This window comes from Malus domestica, chromosome 17, assembly GCF_042453785.1.
Source record: "Malus domestica chromosome 17, GDT2T_hap1".
NCBI classification, from domain to species: domain Eukaryota; kingdom Viridiplantae; phylum Streptophyta; class Magnoliopsida; order Rosales; family Rosaceae; genus Malus; species Malus domestica.
This window is the reverse complement of record NC_091677.1, coordinates 29,506,983-29,525,376: the sequence shown is the minus strand read 5'-3', so window position 1 is coordinate 29,525,376 and position 18,394 is coordinate 29,506,983. Positions and strand designations below refer to the sequence as shown.

At 36.8% G+C, this 18,394-nt stretch overlaps 2 protein-coding genes and 3 non-coding genes across 13 annotated transcripts; 1 reads left to right on the top strand and 4 right to left on the bottom strand.

Moving 5' to 3' along the window:
- Window positions 1-5,085, bottom strand: LOC103405670 (tetraspanin-19-like). Its single transcript, XM_029096988.2, has 6 exons — window positions 4,527-5,085; window positions 3,253-3,352; window positions 2,023-2,103; window positions 1,809-1,913; window positions 1,012-1,215; window positions 1-312 (listed from the first exon to the last, which is right to left on the bottom strand). The coding sequence occupies exons 1-6, from the start codon at window positions 4,700-4,702 to the stop codon at window positions 301-303; spliced, it is 678 nt and encodes a 225-aa protein (XP_028952821.1). The 5' UTR covers window positions 4,703-5,085; the 3' UTR covers window positions 1-300.
- TRNAV-UAC (transfer RNA valine (anticodon UAC)) lies at window positions 5,013-5,085 on the top strand. Its single transcript has one exon. It is a non-coding gene; the product is annotated as a tRNA-Val (tRNA).
- A 690-nt stretch (window positions 5,086-5,775) lies between these two features.
- Window positions 5,776-10,364, bottom strand: LOC103432251 (pentatricopeptide repeat-containing protein At4g21300-like). Of its 9 annotated transcripts, none has more exons than XR_011578403.1 (4): window positions 10,207-10,364; window positions 6,625-9,591; window positions 6,307-6,515; window positions 5,776-6,164 (listed from the first exon to the last, which is right to left on the bottom strand). XR_011578403.1 is itself a non-coding variant. In XM_029096987.2 (2 exons), the coding sequence occupies exon 2, from the start codon at window positions 9,385-9,387 to the stop codon at window positions 6,865-6,867; it is 2,523 nt and encodes an 840-aa protein (XP_028952820.2). In that variant the 5' UTR covers window positions 9,388-9,589; window positions 10,207-10,339; the 3' UTR covers window positions 5,776-6,864. The 9 variants fall into 9 exon arrangements, 1 of the variants encoding a protein (XP_028952820.2); XR_011578404.1 differs by having other exon boundaries at window positions 5,776-6,193; window positions 6,633-9,591; XR_011578406.1 differs by having other exon boundaries at window positions 6,633-9,589; window positions 10,207-10,339.
- A 54-nt stretch (window positions 10,365-10,418) lies between these two features.
- TRNAS-GCU (transfer RNA serine (anticodon GCU)) lies at window positions 10,419-10,500 on the bottom strand. Its single transcript has one exon. It is a non-coding gene; the product is annotated as a tRNA-Ser (tRNA).
- Window positions 10,501-12,497: 1,997 nt separating this feature from the next.
- On the bottom strand, window positions 12,498-12,579 carry TRNAS-GCU (transfer RNA serine (anticodon GCU)). The gene has a single exon. It is a non-coding gene; the product is annotated as a tRNA-Ser (tRNA).
- Between the last annotated feature and the right edge of the window lie 5,815 nt (window positions 12,580-18,394).

Below are 18,394 nucleotides of genomic sequence, written 5' to 3'. Positions count from 1 at the left end.
TGATTGAACGGAGATTCCAAATAAATCGATAAATATTATGCATCGTTTAACAATCTATATACAGAAACGCAACGATGAACTGTCAATTTCATCAGGTTCAGCATTCAGGTATACAGTGAGAGTTTAAAGTATGTACGTGACTAATTCCACCCTCTTCATCTGCTCGAGTTTATGAAACCTTCAATGCTCAGTTGGTCAATCGACATCAGATGACTCATTTTTCCAATCCAGTTCCTCCACTCGTATTGTGTCTCCACGCTACCATCCATCCACAAGTAGAAGCCCAGCTGAGCAATCGATTTACCTGTTTGTCTGATTTAGAAAGGGAAAAAACAGAAGGAATCAATAACAAAAATTCATACAAATGCGGTTCACAACCTCCCTGCCCCTTTCTGTGTTGCAGGTCACTTTTAAGGATCATCATCCAATGAGGACCTTAAAATAGGATGGTTTAGTTTATTGGACCACATTTCATGGTGGAAATATGCGAGCCCAATGTGATCCTTGAAAATGGGAATCCCCTCAGGAAAGGGCCTGCTATTGTAAATATACATTATACAGAAATTTTATATGTAGTACATAATCGCGAAACAAATTCTGAGACATTGAGCATGTTATGTTACAAGACTGTCCCAGGACCAGATATTAAGACATGACTTCACTTAATCAACGGGATATTTTCACACTTTGAAAAGGGTATATTAATCAATATATAATATTTATAATATATACGTATACACGTCCATGTGTGTTCCATAAAAGTGGCACTACTTATGACACTCTCAGCTGTCCTACAGAATCTGAATGACTCGTGAAAGTATCAGATAAGAGGATCCTTTTCTTTTTTATAAATACTCCAGTGAAAAGAAGTAACAAAGATTAAGGCACAAGAATTAGAAACAGAGTTTTATAAATTATGAGAAACGAAATACAGATCTTTGATTTAAAAAAGTAAAGAAATAATGCCGCAGATATATAACATGGCCCATTCAAAAAATCGAACATTCCTACCTTGTCATTGATCCTTATGTTCCATGAATCACTTTTGGAACCATATACATTGGAACCATATACAGGGTCACCAACGACATAAGGAGGTGGAAGAACAGCATTCTTTAGGAGTGGAACCCTCTCAGGAATATACTCATCATCACTATCATAATACGGATGTGGCCCAAGAGCTTTGAGTATCATTGCCAATAACAAAGACAGCCCCTGCAAAAGAAGACAACGAACGTTCAACAGAAAGAGGACAGAGAACATATAAGGAATGGCCATGATCTGCAAACCAGATAGCCCTTAGCAGTGCGCAAATTGTTACAACGTTCCTAATTTTATCATTCTCTTCTCTAAATTCTTCTTTACTTTGTTGTATTAATAATGTAATAGTCATTCATATTAACAAAATATACGCAACAAAATCAGGTTTTTGACATGAACGAGTGAGAAAGCAAAGAAGAATATAGAGGCACTTGCGACTCAAAATCAATTTTGGAACTAGTTAACTAGATTAATATCAACAGTCCCCAAAAAGAAAATATGAGAGGGAGCGGTGCCCCCTGTGCCCATGTTTTCTCCGCCACTGGAGACATGGGTTGAAGTTACAGGGAAATTGGGGTCATTTACCCTGAAATATATTTAAAACACTCGCCTGATTCTGCAGCGTCTACTAGTTTTAGTAAGACAAATTAAGTGAGACTCATTGAACATTTAACTTTTATTTCCTCACAAGATGTTAAAAAAAGTTACAAAAAAGCATGCACAAACATGCAGTACACAAAGACAGAAAGAGAGTGAGAGAGACAGACCTGTACACAAACTATTGACAAGCCAATCCATTTGCAGATATCAAAGTTCGACCTTACAAATTCTTTGAATTGATCAAATCTCCCAGTTGGATCATCTGGAAAGTCCTGGCCACAAATAAAAAAACTATCAGCATTATAACCAAATCGCTAATATGCTTGTCTCTAAGTCATTAACCCATTAACCAAAAATAACTACACTGTACTCGATATATACCTCTTCCCAGTCACGGTTTAAAAATATGTCAGCAGTCACTCCAGCTTCAAGCATGAAGAGTAAGAAGACAAACACCATGTACTGTATGCAATTAAGGTAAAACACAGACATTTTTGTCATATATATTTAAAGATAACAACAACAACAACAACAACAAAGCCTTTTCCCACTAAGTGGGGTCGGCTATATATTTAAAGATAACAGAGGTAAAAAAATAAAAGAAAGTGAAGCCCCATTGAACTGTACTCATTTCTACAAATGTTTTATGAATAATCAATATCTAAAACAAAATGAATCTAAATGATCTGAAAAGATATGGCAAATATGGAGCTGACAATCTAGTTTAAAATCCATTAACTTCCAAAGAAAGACAAGTCCATATGCTATGATGATAAATAGCACTTACTATATAATCTACCCACTATGATGAAACTACTGGACAATATGCCTTTTGAAATTAAAGTAATATCTATCTAGCTTTAAAGCAATATTTATCTAACGTAGATTAATTTTACCCTACTACCTCTCTTCATACAAGTACAACTGTAGCAGCTATTTCAGGTGTTCAAAATTGTAGATTGAAAAGAATTATCAAGCATGTAAGTATTATCAAAAAATGATGCAGCACATAAGCCTCCCCATTTAGAGCACATGAACACATTAACAGAATATTAAGAATCTAATAATGACATTTATAATGAGACGTGAACAAATTGTAAGGGAAGAAAGAAATGATCCTGTTGCAAGCCTAATAAATATAATTAAAAGTTAATTTGAAAGAGAAAGAAAACACAGATATACACAACTATAATCATAGAACAAAAACGGAAGAGTATCAAGCAGCAAAAGGATAAAGAGAAATAAATTCTTTGATCTTATAACTTGTGTTCTTTTGAGTCAGATAAGCCCATTTTAGCCCATTGTAGTGCTTTCTTAGAAGCACCTAGTTGATGCTTCCTAAGGGCACTTCCAAGTGTATTTACAAGAAGCACAAAAAATTTGAAAAATAAAAACTACAAAAACTATATATATCTAACAACAATGCTATCAGAAAAATTGCAGAGTGGAAAAATCACTTCCAGTTGAAGCACTCAGAAACAGATCCGTTAAGGGCTGTTAGAGTTGCTTAATTTAAGGTTGAGTAAGAAGAAGGCGATTTGGTGGGGAATGTGACGTTATTGACTCCAAATAATTGAATAGCTAATAAAGATATATGAAACAAAAGGATACCAAATAAAGGCAACAACCATTTGCAGTGTCAGCGGCGATATGACCTGAGCATGTGATCACAAGCAGAGTGATCCCAAGACCAAGAAAAGTGTATATGAACCTGCAATTCATGCCAAAAAATAACATAAAAGAAGTTTTAAATCAGCACTGAGAAAAAGATTGTATACTTACATAAAAATAAATATACAATGCTGAGGACAAGACCAAATTTACTTCATCCAAAAAGTCAAAAACCAAGACATAAAACCCAATTCGCACCAAAATCAACTGCTACAAATGATTAAATGACTAAGGAAGAACTAAATTTATTAAAAAAGCACTTCACGCTGAGGTAAACACTTGTCAAGTTGTCATGGTTCAAAGGAGAATACCTAAAGCTAGTTTTTCTTACTATTGCCCTGTAGTGCTAGGGGGAGGTGGAAAACACTGACAAATTGTTTCTTCATTGGCCAAATACTTTGGAGTTGGAGTGGAGATTGTCAAGGACAGAAAATTTGAGTTGGCTTGGTCCACAGCAAATGTGAGGAAGCAAAGTTTACGGTTTTTTGGGTGTCAAGAAGGGACAAGTCCACTTGAGGTGAGTGCGATGACAGTTTTCAGCAGAAGGGAGTTTTGCAGAACAATGTTTGTTTTTAGTCTGATTAGTGTGGATTCTGATCATCTTTGTTATACTTCAGATTTGAATGTCAGTTATCTCCTAGTCCTCTTCAATGCATAAGCCTCCCACTATCAGAAGTGCCCAAGCGCCCAAGCGCTAACTAGTAAGTAACTTCATATGGCACTATTTGAGCCCTCTCCACAACATTTTTCCATGACCGTTCATTTTCTAGATCTACATTCAAATATCATCCTTACAAAAAATTCGTCCAAATCAGAATGATTTTCAATATCTAAACGTGAAAAAGAAAAAATTGACGGACACAGTGATTTCCTTTAATCTTTCCATTTTTTCCCTCTCCTTTTTGCTCTCTATAAATCGAAAAGCAAAGTAAAAGGCTCTTACGAATTTTATACAAAAGAAACAAAAAGGCAGGTTTCAGTCAAAAAGGGGAAATGACCCACCATAGCAAATGATGGCAACCTCCTGAACAAGCAATTAACTTTTCAAACAAAAACCAAGTCTAAGAAAATGAGAAAACACAATTCAACAGCATGGAAAGCTTAAAGTCTGGATTCCCTTGCATTTCCCACATTTTCTCAGGAAACAAACAGACCCTAATATGAGAAAATCCAGAGAAAGGAAAGAAAAACCAAGATTAGATAGATTTACAAACCAAGGTGTAGGATGGTGGTGAGAGTGGTCGAGTGGTGGGGGAAAGTGAGGCATGTTTCTCTGCCACGCGCTAAACAACCACAACGAGTACATAATCATGGCGAGCCCTACCATCCCAATCATACAATTCACCAACTTGAGCAATGATTGCACGCAGCTCCTCGCCACCCCTCCCATCCTATCCGTCTGTCTCCGCCCTCTGACCTACCACCCAATTCACCAAAATTACAAAAATTTGGAGGGAACCCAACGAAATTGAAGATCGGAAGCTACGCCAAAGAGGAGGAGGATCGGAAATTCGACGTCCACCTTCGTTTCTATCAGTTTTAATGATCGCAAGGTTTCCGGATTTTTCGTTTTTCGTGTTGGACGGATTGGGTGTTACCGTGTTACGGTTGGATACACGCTGGGTTTCCACGAAAAGTGTGGGTTTTGCTTTCAAATTAATTTAGTTATCTAAGATAATATTAACATCTTTCATCAAAGAGGTGCTGTGGTGTAGTGGTTATCACGTCAGTTTTACACACTGAAGGTCCCCAGTTCGATCCTGGGCAGCATCATCTTTTTAATAATGACATTTTCTGTTTAAACATCAAACAAGTTACACTCCTCACTTGTTACAGATTCTTCCCAACCATAGGCTAACGTCCTTTTAAAATGACATGGGCAGCATCATTTTTTAATAATGACTATTTCTGTTTAAACATCAAACAAGTTACACTCCTCACTTGTTACGGATTCATTGTTCCCAACCATAGGCTAATGTCCTTTTAAAATGACATGGGCAGCATCATTTTTTAATAATGACTATTTCTGTTTAAACATCAAACAGGTTACACTCCTCACTTGCCACGGATTCATTGTTCCCAACTATAGGCTAATGTGCTTTTAAAATAACTGAAAACGTTTTTCATAATTTACTTGCATTTTTACTAAGAATTGATTTTAAATAAGTTACACTCCTCACTTGCCACAGATTCATTGTTCCCAATTATAGGCTAACGTCCTTTTAAAATGACTAAAAACATTTTTCCATAATTTACTTGCATTTTTACTAAGAATTGATTTTAAAAACATTTTCACCAAAAACGTTTTCAGTCATTTTAAAAACACATACAAACAAGTTATATATGTCTTTTTCATGTCTCCTTGATATATTTTCGACATGTGTTTCTTAACTTAACCATTTTTATGACTTTTTCTGTTTACTAAACAAGTTCACTCCTCACTTGGATATTATGAAGAGATCATTGATGACGAAATCGAAATAACGTTGGAAAAAGATAAGAATACCAGCCAAACAAAGAACCGCCAGGCCCAAATGAAACTATCCCAAAAAAAGGTTAACCAAAGCTTTGGATAGGCTGAATATGTGATGGAAAATAAGGCAGTTTGAACCTCTTCCAAATCTTTGGTCAAGTGCATGACCATTGCCCAGCACTGCGACAGCTATTTCGAAAATGATCGAGTTAGTCCCTGTGCCGTAATGGAAGAGCTGTGTACACCCCATGAGACTGATTGCAACAAGGTTGTGACGCCCTCATGAGGACCGAATTGCTGTAACCGCCTGGCATTGTGAAACTGGCTGCAAATGTCACCGTGGCAACTAGTGTGGCCACCACTAATAACGTATTTTACCCTGTTCCTATGGATTTCCTCGTTAGGTAACTGAAAAAGAATGGAACCCAATGGACTAGAACTATGATCCTTCCTTTGGTTGTAAATTGTAGTAAGGCATAATCATCCGTAATTTTATAACAATAGATAGCACAGAAACTTACCCCCTGGTGTGATGCAACAATTCCCAAACTGCTTTCAGCAACGTCACGAGCTGTCATGACCCTACACTTTAAGAGCTTTATGTTGGTCCTTATATGCCAACCTCTCTATGATGGTACATTGTTGCCAAATGCAAAGGAGTATTTCCACCGTTGTCTTTTTGGTTTATCAACCTTTGTATGATGGGACAAACATAAAACATCTGGCCAAGCTGGAACATTTGTACCAACGAAGAAAAATGGGTATATGTTATATGAGCAAATTGACCTCAATATAAGAAAAATGCTTAGGATTGGAAACCAGTCCAGATGAAAACCCACCTTCATACCTTCATAGCTGAAAACACCCTCCAAATAAGTGGCAAAAGGTTCCAAAACCACATCGGTTTAATTATCTTCAAGGTCGGAAACACAATCAAGAGGGGACCCCTTAGGCAGTTTTTCAGATTTCTAATTTGAGAGTTGAACCCCTTTTTCCTTCTCTGGGGAGGTAAGTTTAAATGTTACCAATCCAACTACCGAATGAGTGTAGTGAACTTCTATTTTCTTTCTGTCTATAGATTAAATCCCCAATGTCTGTGGATGTGTTGGAAGGTAAGGTCTGGGATTATAACCCTCTTTTCTTAGTTCTAGAAGAAGACTGTTGAGCAATGAATATATCTGAGCAGACTGTGGGTGACTCCCATCTGCTGCAACAAACATATGAGTGTTGTTGTTTACCTCAATCCAACTGTACCCAGGAACCTTTTGAACTTCTCTGTTTTTCATTAGCGTTCGAACCTTCAGCACACTCCCCCATTTTCCAGCATCAGCAAGTATATTTGAGAGGAGTATATAATAGCCAGAATTTTGCGGTGCCAATTCAAAAAGGTATCTTGATACCTCTTCTGCAAGCTCAACATTGCCATGGAGCCGACAGGCTCCAAGCATTGTTCCCCAGACACCCGAATCTGGGGAGAATGGCATGCTCTTTATTGTTTCAAATGCTTCACGTAAATGTCCAGCACGCCCTAATAGATCTACCATGCAAGCATAATGCTCCAACCTAGCTGGGATCCTATATTCCTCAATCATGCAACGGAAGTAGAGAATTCCATCATCAACTGCGCCTGCATGGCCACAAGCAGATAATATACCAAGAAAGGTGACATGATCGGGCAAGATCCCTTTACTCAACATTTCATGAAACAGAACAAGAGATTCCTTAAGACGACCATGATTCCCATAAGCAGAAATGATGCTGTTCCAGGAAACTTCATTCTTCTCTTCCATCATGTCAAACACACGGCGAGCAAGATCTAAGTTTCCACATTTGGCATACATGTCTATCAGTGCACTCTCAGCAAATAGATCGGAACTAAATGCACTTCTAATCATGAAACTATGGATCTCTTTCCCATAATGAAGTGCTGGTAAGTTTGCACAAGCAGAAAGCGCAGCTGAAATGCTAACACAGTCATACTTGGCACCTTCCGTCCCCATTTGACGAAATAGATCTATCGCCTCTTCCGGTTTGCCATTCTGGGAATAGCTTGTTATCATCGAGTTCCAACAAACAGCATCCCTTTCAGACAGTCTTTGAAAAACTCGATGAGCAAGATCGAGTCTTCCAGATTTTGCATACATGTCTGTAAGGGCACTACCCACATAACACCTTGCATCAAGCCCATGCTTAAGGATGTTTCCATGCAATTCCTTTCCAAATTTCAGAGCAGCCAGACCAGCACAAGCTGGTAGAACACTTGCCAGTGTTAGAGAATTCGGTCTCATTTTCTCTTTAAGTAACCTTCTAAAAATTTCCAATGCATCACAATTCATCCCATTGAGAACAAAACCCGAAATCATAGCTGTGCAGATGACAACATCCGTTCTGGTGCTTTTGCTGAAAATTTTACGTGCCATGTCCACATTCCTGCACTTGAAGTATACATCAATAAGTGCACATTGCAAAAACACATCCAAAGGCACGCAGTGCCTTACAATGTAACCGTGAATTTCCTTACCTTGCTTGAGGCTACCTAGTTCAGCAACCGAAGGTAAAAAACTTGCAAATGTGATCGAATCAGGTTTGACACTAGTAGATATCATGTCCTGAAACAAACGTGAAGCCTCAAGCATAAACCCACTTTGTATATAACCAGATATCATTCCATTCCATGTCACTAAATCAGTTCGAGGCATCATATCAAACAACTTGCGAGCATCAGAGAAGCATTGGCATTTAGAATACATTGCTAACAATGTATTAGCCACCGGAGAATCCGACTCCAACCCACATGCAACAACGAGCCCATGAAGTTGAGTACCAAAACCAATCATAGCTTCTGAAGCACAAAGAGACAAAATGCAAGCGAACGTCACTGCATTTGGCTTAACTTCACTACTTCTCATTTCCAAGAACATTCTAACAGAATTATTTAATTGTCCATTTTTAACATAACCATGAAGCATAACATTCCATAAAACACAATCTTTGACAGGCATTTTAACAAACAAGCTCCATGCATCCTGAATACAACCGTTGTCCACATACAGTCGAATCAAGGAGCTCCCCACAAATATATCAACTCCAAAACCCATAAACTGGATAGTATCATATACTGCTTTGCCCAATCTTACATTATTCACACCACCACAAGCTTTAATTACACTCAAAAAAGTGTACTTGTCAGGTGAAACTCCAGAACTCAGCATCTTAAAGTAAAACAGCAAGGCATAATCAAAGTAACCCATCATAGTAAACCCTCTAATCATCGAGTTCCAAGGCAAAGTATATTTCAAATCAAGCTGATAAAACATGTTCTTGGCGCCCATAATGCTCCCGCAGAGAAAATACATACCCAGGATCCTTGTCCCGACAAGGCTGTTTTTGACAAGTCCGCTGCAAATAACATGTGCATGAACTTGTCTACCTTGTTGGATAAGAGACTCATCATTGCAAGCTTGCAAGATAGAAGCAAACTGGCTTGCCAATGCCCCTTCCAAATTAAGGGAGTTTTTGTAGTTTGTATGTATGGACTTGGACCATTGTGGTGTAATGTGTATGAAACGTTTGTAGACTGGACATATAATTCTACTGTACATCTCTTTTGAGTTGTAAGAATCATCTTTGTTCAGAGAGTCTCCGACATATCTTTTCTTTTTTACTTTTGCTTCCTGCTTATTGTTCTATATATTTGAGCACGAGCACCGACAGTCCACCTTTGTCCAATTACTTTGATGTGTCCAAACTGCCTTCCTAGTCCCCAAACACACCAAAAATCCAACTCATTATTGTTGCAAGTTCCTCTGCAATGTCAGTAGAAACACGTAAAAATTTGCACAACGGTGGCATAATATTCACATTATCACTATTTGTTACCTATTACCCTAAACCCTCCATCTCCTTAGTCATCTTTTCTTTGTTCGCATTTCCCTTCATTTCTAACCCAAAAGTGAAAAAACAAAAAAAACAAAAAAAAATCGAAACAGTAATCAAACGGGCCCTAAGTTTTTTCTTTTCCAAGCCAAAAACTCTAAAGAAATTTCTGCAGTTTTGTTGTTTCTTTGAAATTTCCCAAGCTTATGGAACCTATTAAAACAATACGACCTGCCCGAACTGTGTCTGAGAGGATCTTGGATACAGACCTCCCCGAAGATAAATTTTAACATCACCAACAAATTTGTCGATATCTCGGATAATAAACAATCATGGACTATTCATAAACATACAATGGAAACTAAAAATTAAAAAACAAAATAAAATAAAACGGAAGTGCATTGAAATGTAGAAAAGCAGCCAAATCCTAATTACCAAACCCTTAACTAAAATCTAATACGAATCCTAACCCCAAACTAAAACCCTCTGATAAAATCGTAAATTTGAGAATAAACGAGAAAGTGAAGGTAGAGGATAAGACATACCTAGGTCAGTACAAGTGAGAGAGCTGTGAGCTTATAGGAAGGAAGGAGATGGTTCCCGGGAATTCGAAAAATTTCGGAGATGAATCTACAACGACTGGAGAAAAATAGGCGGCCTCCCTTACACGAAGATAACTAACACACTCGAAGAGAAACAGAACAAAAAACGAAAGAAAAAAAAAAGGTTATATAATTGAGGGAAAAATAAAAAGAAACGACGCCTGAGAGATTCGAACTCTCGCGGGGAAACCCCATGTACTTAGCAGGCACACGCCTTAACCACTCGGCCAAAGCGTCTTTTGTTAAGCACCTGTGCATTTTAAATATAATACTGCAAGTACATATCCAGTGGCAGTTTGCACAACCTTAAAAATCCATTGGATTTGGAGGACATGTTTCCAATCCCCTAGCTTCCTTCCTATCCCCATAATTCTCTCTGTTGCACCACTTTCAAATCCACCACTTTATTATGCAGCTCCCAACATTGTTTCAAATGCTTTTGTGATGAACTGAAAGCACCCATGAAGCTTCTTCCCAGGTTCGTTGTCGTTCACAAGTTGGCCAGAGCAGTATGCTCTGTCCGCCCTTCACCTAAGTTTGAATCCTCTACCCGTAAATTAAAGTAGTTTAGAATATCGTATTTTCGAATTTAATTAAATTAATTTTTTTAACAGACTCATCTTTTCAGATGAAGTTTGAAGTCAATGAAAAACGCAGAGAGCACAGCACCCCATCTAAAGAGATGTCTCCCAACAGTCACATCTCATTCTCATACCTGTTGCGAACATACATAATCTCACTATATATACATCCGTCTGCATGACATTTATAACACAGAAAGCATAAATCTCCTTCTATAATCCATAGCATTCTTACTGAGAGTACCACAAAGAAATTCGTCAGTAGTTAAGTTTTCCGGTGCTGGAATTCTAACTTGATCGTTGAATCCTGGTGAAACAAACGTCCAGAGAACTACAAACACTGAGTAGGGGCGAAATTTCTGTTTCAAGGACATTGCGGTACGCAAGCCTCGATCTTCAATATTTATGTTTAATATTAGTTCATTGTTCATACACTGTTTATTTATTAGCATATATAAATTTATCACAGATTGTTGACATGTATTCAACAAAACAAACTAACCAAAATGGACCAAAGGCAATCAGAAACCTGGATGCATATATTTTGTTGCATGGCCTGATGACTTGGTTTGCTGACATGATTCTGCAGCTGACACTCTAGTACTACTTAGTGAGTAGTAAACACACATTTCAGGTAACGAGATGGAAGGATTTCAGCATTTTTATGTTGGCTGATGTTAGGTAGCGGCGAATGATATCATAGAAATAGGATCTCAAAACTGCATCAGACAAGTCTAATACGTTTCCGTTGTCAAATTCTTCTCAAATTCTTATTACATCTCATTCATGTTTCTCTGAACGAATAGATCATCAGTTTAACAATGTTCTGGAAATGCTGTTCTCTTTCAAGTAACTTATTTTACACCTTGTCGTTGCAGGATATAAACAGCCCTGTACTGAAGGAAATCTTGTTAATTAAGCAGCAACATCTCACAAGCTGCTTATGTCCTCGTATACTGCATTGTCGCTCCTGTGCTGGAGGAAACGGTAAATTTGGTCCACTATGAATGGCAGTCTGCAGTTTTGAAAAGCTCGCATATTTTTAGTGCAGCTCACTCATCTGGTGAGAATTTCTTACAGTTGTTCATCATTGGATATGTACTTGGATGTTCTTATTCTTGGACCGGAAACTTGAGCTCTCACTCGATTTTGTAACCACTTTAAGTAACTCCCACTATATTTGAACCTTTCAGTTTCAATAACATAAACCGACTGGCTCCAACAAGTGAACAAAATAATTTCTATTCTAATTTAGACTAATGCTAATGTTGATCGTCAAGTTGGTGCATAAATATCGCTATTTTATAATATAATGAGGAGATGTAGACTTAAGCTAAAAGCACGACCAATAGAAAAAATACGCATCATCTCCTTGTTCTCTCTCTTCCTTTCCCTAGGCCTAAACGTCAAGGTCGATGATTTGCTGTACTAAATTTCATGTCTCATTTGTGTCTCTTTTCTAGTCTTTTGACTCGTGTCCTTCAAATTAACTCAAAATTTAACATTGTTAGTTTGTTAAATTATCATAAAATTAATTAGAAAATAAAAAATAAAAAATAAAAAATAACAACCACCCTGGCCTTCCAGCCACCGACCCCAACCCTCCCCCACTAAGCAATTGCTCACCAAATTCTACAAAATGGTAAAAAGAAACGACGCCTGAGAGATTCGAACTCTCGCGGGGAAACCCCATGTACTTAGCAGGCACACGCCTTAACCACTCGGCCAAAGCGTCTTTGGTTAAACCCTTTACCCAATTTATAAAATAAAGTGTATAAACTGTTCGTTAGTCATTCTTTAAAGTTTCCACCAAATTGTAGATATTTCTGTCAAAATATTCAAAAAATCAAGGACTGATGCGAAAAGGGATAGGTGAAATGAAAACTTCACTCTATATCGGCGAGATATGGGAAAATCAATTAATATCGACTATATTTACCAGATTTACTAAATAAATTTTGCCGCAACTCATTACAAATTTCAAACATTTGAACTTTTTTGAGAAAAAGTTCTTTAATTTTGACTAAATTTGAAAGTGTTGATGTACATATTCCGTTGCAAAATTTCCATAATTTCCGTCAAAGTCAACCATTATTAATATTTCTTTAAATTTGCATACTGATATTTTTACTTCTATTGATATTTTAAACACTTTTTAAGACTGGAATAACAGAATGATAGAATATCATTGGCAACTGGCATTCTTTAATTTGAAGCTGTTATGATGAAGTTTGAATGGGGCCATGGACCATGGTGATTTCAACAAGTCATAATTATGTTCTGTAACAGAAATATGTGATTTGAAGGAATCATCATATTCTTCTTTTCTCCATTTGCCAACCTCTTCCCTTTGTATATGGATACAGGTCACAAAGTCATTTCCCCACTAACATCCACATGATAGAATAGGGTTACGCCACAACGGTTTTTGCACACCTCTTTTGTTACAAAAAATTTAAGGGAATTTTAACAAAAAACTCTCGGTACTGTTCATTTTAACGAAAAACCACATTTTTACACTAAAAAGTCAATCCTGGTACTATTCACTTTACCCTTTATTTTGTCCTTATCATTAAAACTCAAAGTTTTCAAGCCCTTTTCATTAGTTTTCCTAAAATTTAAACCATTCCAATAGGGCTGGAAGAGAGCCAATCAGTGATTGGTGCGTCTTTTGCTTCCAAAGTCTTCGTCCTTACCCATTTTGCACTTCTCTTCTGTGTACAACTTTTCACTAGTTTCATTGATGGTGACTTCTTCGAATGAAGGAGGAAGTTAGTGGGAAATAACCAGAGTAAATCAATCCGAGGTCAGTCCATCCAGGAAGGCCCTAGATTTGTATCATGATTAGTGCTTGCACATATATACTTGCTTTCCAACATGACCTAAAGATAAGGTTCTTTACTAATGTACTTTATTTATTGTATAACATTGGACCTTTTGTCAAAGTTATGTCATGATAAGATTGGTTTACGGTATAAGATTAAATTATCTCTTTCTTTTCTATTTCATTTTCCAACTTCACCAAATGTGAAAATGGAGAAATGTATTTTTCATGCCTTAGGAAAAGTCATGGAAAATTATTCCCACAAACTCTCTTTTGCGTATCAATCGCATCATAAAGAGAAAAGAAAAAAAGTTTGAATTCATAACGTAAAGAATTAAAAAGAAAGAAATCTAACTACTATAACCCACCACCAGATTCACCCACCACCTTCACTTGGTTCTACTCAATGTAGCATTAAGTATTTAACTTGTAACAATTTTTATTTTCTCAAAGTTGGAACATGCCCATGTTTAATTATTTTTAATTAAGAAAAACTAATTTAGATTAAATGTATTTTTTCTTTTTCTTTTTTGATCATGGCCTACAACTTCATCAAGTTATTTTGAATGGAGATGAATTGTCTCCCCTCCCCATTTGATGCCCTTCTCATCATCTTCTATTTATGTGGTCACGATTAAGTCACGTCAACATTTTATATTCTCATTACTTTTTGTCTTATTATTTCTATAAAAAAAATCAATATAAAATGTTAACGTGACTTAACCGTGATGAGAAGGGCATGAGATGGGAGGGTAGACAATCCATCTCCATTTTGAATTGGACACCGTACTGTAGCAACGATTCGAAACTTATGAGCAACTCAAGAGTCATGGTCTAAAATATCCATAATATCCCGATATTTCCATCGAAATTTCCGTGTTTTTAGACTACCGATATTTTCGATATCATCGATATTTTAGACCTTGCTAGGTCACTCATGTATCTTACCATGCAATGTATAAAGTGTAAAATATTGTACTAATTCATTATATATAAATGATTATGGTGTGTTTAAACTTCTTTCATTAATTACTACATATTTTCTACACTCACAATGTTTGTCAGCTCACTGTATAATCAACTTAAATCAGTTATATCTATCATGCAATGCATTTCCTTCCATTTTTTTGTGATAAACTAATAGATAATTGACTAAATAAACATCCTGCAAAGTTTCAATAAAAATTTCCAAGTTTTTCTTACAATTTTCATGGTTTTAATTCAATTTTTATCAATATCGATAATATTCTAATATTTTCATCCAAATTTCCGTGTTTTTAGACTACCGATATTTTCGATATCATCAATATTTTATATTTTTAGACTACCGATATTTTCGATATCATCAATATTTTATACCTTACTCAAGACCCACCACTTCGTGTCGACTAGAACTCCAAATAAATTACAAACGGTTGTGGTCCCATATAATAAAATAAAGTCATCCTTATTCTTACCCAGCAATTAACGTCGGCTAATCACGCATTGATTACGATTAAACCATCTCCGTTGGATTTCCGCCACGTGTGATGCGTGAGTTGGATCCGAGGCGGCCCCCTTTTCAAAAGAGACGTGACCAACACACAATTACAGCACCTCCTCTTCTAACCGCAGCAGCACCGCCCCGCGAAACCAAACCTTTCTCTCTACTCTCTCTCTCCGCTCTCTTTCTCACTCTAAAACTTTTAGGTGGTTTCTCTCTCAAAAGTAGAAAGAAAGAATGGCAGGGTTGGGGAACAAGGTGAGGGAGCTGAAACACTTTGTGAACAGAGGAGTGAGGGTCGTCGGAAATTCGTGGAGGAAGGGCTGGTTCAGGGTTAAGCACATCAGAGGCCATGGTTCTAAAACACACACTAGGCGCTAATCGGTGGCGAGCTACAGCTTAACGCTTAGGTGGGGTCTAAGCGGATTTAAATAAATCTATTATATTTTGTGTAAGTAAGTGTTTATACGAAGTATTAAAATATAATGAAAGTATGTTTCTTTAAGTATTCAATAAATCTTTTACAATTTATTAAAGGCACATATCATTGTCACATGTCAGTTCATCCTTATTCTTATCCCGCAATGAACGTCGGCTAATCACGCATTGACACGATTAAACCATTCTCCGTTGGATTTCCGCCACGTAATGACGCGTGTTGGATCCGACGAGGCTCCCTTCTCAAAAGAGACGTGCCAACACACAATAACAGCACCTCCTCTTCTAACAGCAGCAGCACCGCCATGGTTCCCCCATAAAACCCCGCGAAACCAAACCATTCTCTCTACTCTCTTTCTCTCTGCTGCTCTCTTTCTCTCTCTCTAAAACTTGAGGCGGTTTCTCTCTCTAGAAAGTAGAAAGAATGGCAGGGTTGGGGAACAAGGTGAGGGAGCTGAAACACTTGGTGAACAAAGGAGTGAGGATCGTCGGAAATTCGTGGAAGAAGGGCTGGTTCAGGGTTAAGCACATCAGACGCTGATCCATCTCTATTATTTAGGAAATTCGTGGAAGAAGGGCTGATTATTTATGTCTAATTTTCCGTTTGTAGTACTTATTTTGATGTAAAAACGATGTAGGGGTGTTTGTTTGCTTGGATTTTATATATGAATTTCACTTTTTGAATGATTGAATCTCTTCGATTGGGGATTATGTGTTGCGATGCTATTACTTTTTATGGTTACTAATTGATGTTAAATTATTCAGTCTCCTTTGCCGATTTTTTTTTAAATGAAAAATAAATTATGAATTCCCTGAATTAATGGGTCATCGACTCATCCGCAGCAAGGCTCGTTTTAATTCAATAGTTTTCCATGAGATCGATGTTGTAATCAGTTAAACTTCCATTTAAATGGAATATTTTTCCAATTAGTTCTGAAAATCCTTGAATCTTTTCCAGAAAATAAAAGGAGAGAGTAAGAGAGGGAGAGTGGAGAAGAAAAGTATAGAGAAGTAAAAACTTGAAAAATGAAAATTGTAGAGAGAGATTGGAAATTTAAATTATATATTAATAGACCTTTTATTGTAAAATTTCATGAAATATCATTCTAACACTATAATTAAATTTGAAGATAAATAAAAAAAACCGATAATAATGTAATTTTACACCATTAATTTTTTTTTTAAGCTATACATATTTGAATTCTAATTAAAAAATAAAAATAACCTCTGTTTCCAGTCCCACATTCTCTCTTCTCTTATTTTATTTTTAAAATAAAATTAAAACCTTTCACAAACACTTTGTATGTGAGCATATGTTAATTTTTACGAAAGATTTGATACTTAATCACTAAGTTTTTGGTGGTGACATGATTTTGTTGTGTCACAACATCTTAACAAAGAACAATACAACCCGTTGTTGTAGTAGAAACAGTTTCTTAAATTTCATATTCTGATAGACAAAAATATCGGCAAACATTATAAATGAGTTCATACGATAGTAACCTTACCTTTGTGAGAATATAAGAATATTGGCAAGTAACATGGCATGATCAACCATTTGCGCGAATACTTGTTTACTTTTTTTTTTTTTAACAAATCTATATATTCTCTTTAATAAATCAACGTATTCTCTTAACTTTTTTAAACAAAATACGGTTTCAACGATAGTAATTTTCAATTAGAATTTTCATTCTTTTGTCAGATCTTTAAGTACAACGATATATTTTACATTAGAGTTCGGAAGCCACATAATGAACAACCTAATTCGATATCGAATTCGTGATCTACGAAATTCGAATTTAATACCTCACACTTACAAGTGAAGAGGAATATTACCATACTGTAGTTTAAGTAATTGAACATGAACAGTTAAGATGGTGTCCTTGGAACTTTCCAGAAAATTATTTTGCTTTCGTTTCTTCCAAAAGAAGGTTAAGAACTCTTGTTGGGTTGGTCTAGCACAACACCTATCATCGTGCATTGCGATTTTTAGTACAATTCGATCTTTAGCGTCGTCAGTATTCATGATTCATAAGTTGTATATTTCACAATGGGTGGTGCTGCATATACTTCATGCACCAAAGTTGTGCATTAAATGCTGAACCTTTTTTCTGTAATTCATACAATCAGTCCCTAACCAATTTAAAACTTAGCAAGCTCTCAGCTTTTCTCTCCTTGTGAGAGCCTTTCTCAACAATGTTTGAGTGTTCTCCGTTTCATCCTTCCCGCAGCCGTAGACCTTAAGCTATGACCAGGATCGGTGGCACTCCTCTTCTTCTCCTTTTCCACTTTTCTTTTTCCTTCCTTCTCCCTGAGCTTCAGTTTCCCCCTCTCCAAGGGCCTGATCGTCACTTTCTTCCAACTTCCACTTTTCCCCCGTTTTTTCTCCCTTCTCTCCTCCCTTCCACTTTCCTTCTTCCTTCCTTCTACTTTTTTTCCTTTTTCTTTTTTATCATTCTACCGTTTCTTCCTTTTTCCCTTTCTTTGCATCTTCTTTCCATCTTTTTCTCATTTTTCTTCCACTTTCCTCGACACTTCAATCCATCTTCCACCCAATCAGCCACATCTTTCTTCGACTTCACATCCTGGTTTGGTGTCTCCATATTTGTACCGCGATTTTTTGCATTTTATCCGGAAGGTGCGTAGAGTTTTCACTCGGATATTCACACCACCACCTTCCTTGGGATTGCCTTTGATGACACTGTTGCTAGTGGGTTGCTCTTTCCCACTAGCTTCTTTTGTTTTGGGTTTCACTTTGTTGCCGATGTGTGGCTGCTACCGGTGTGGTGCTCGGCAGTGTCTTGG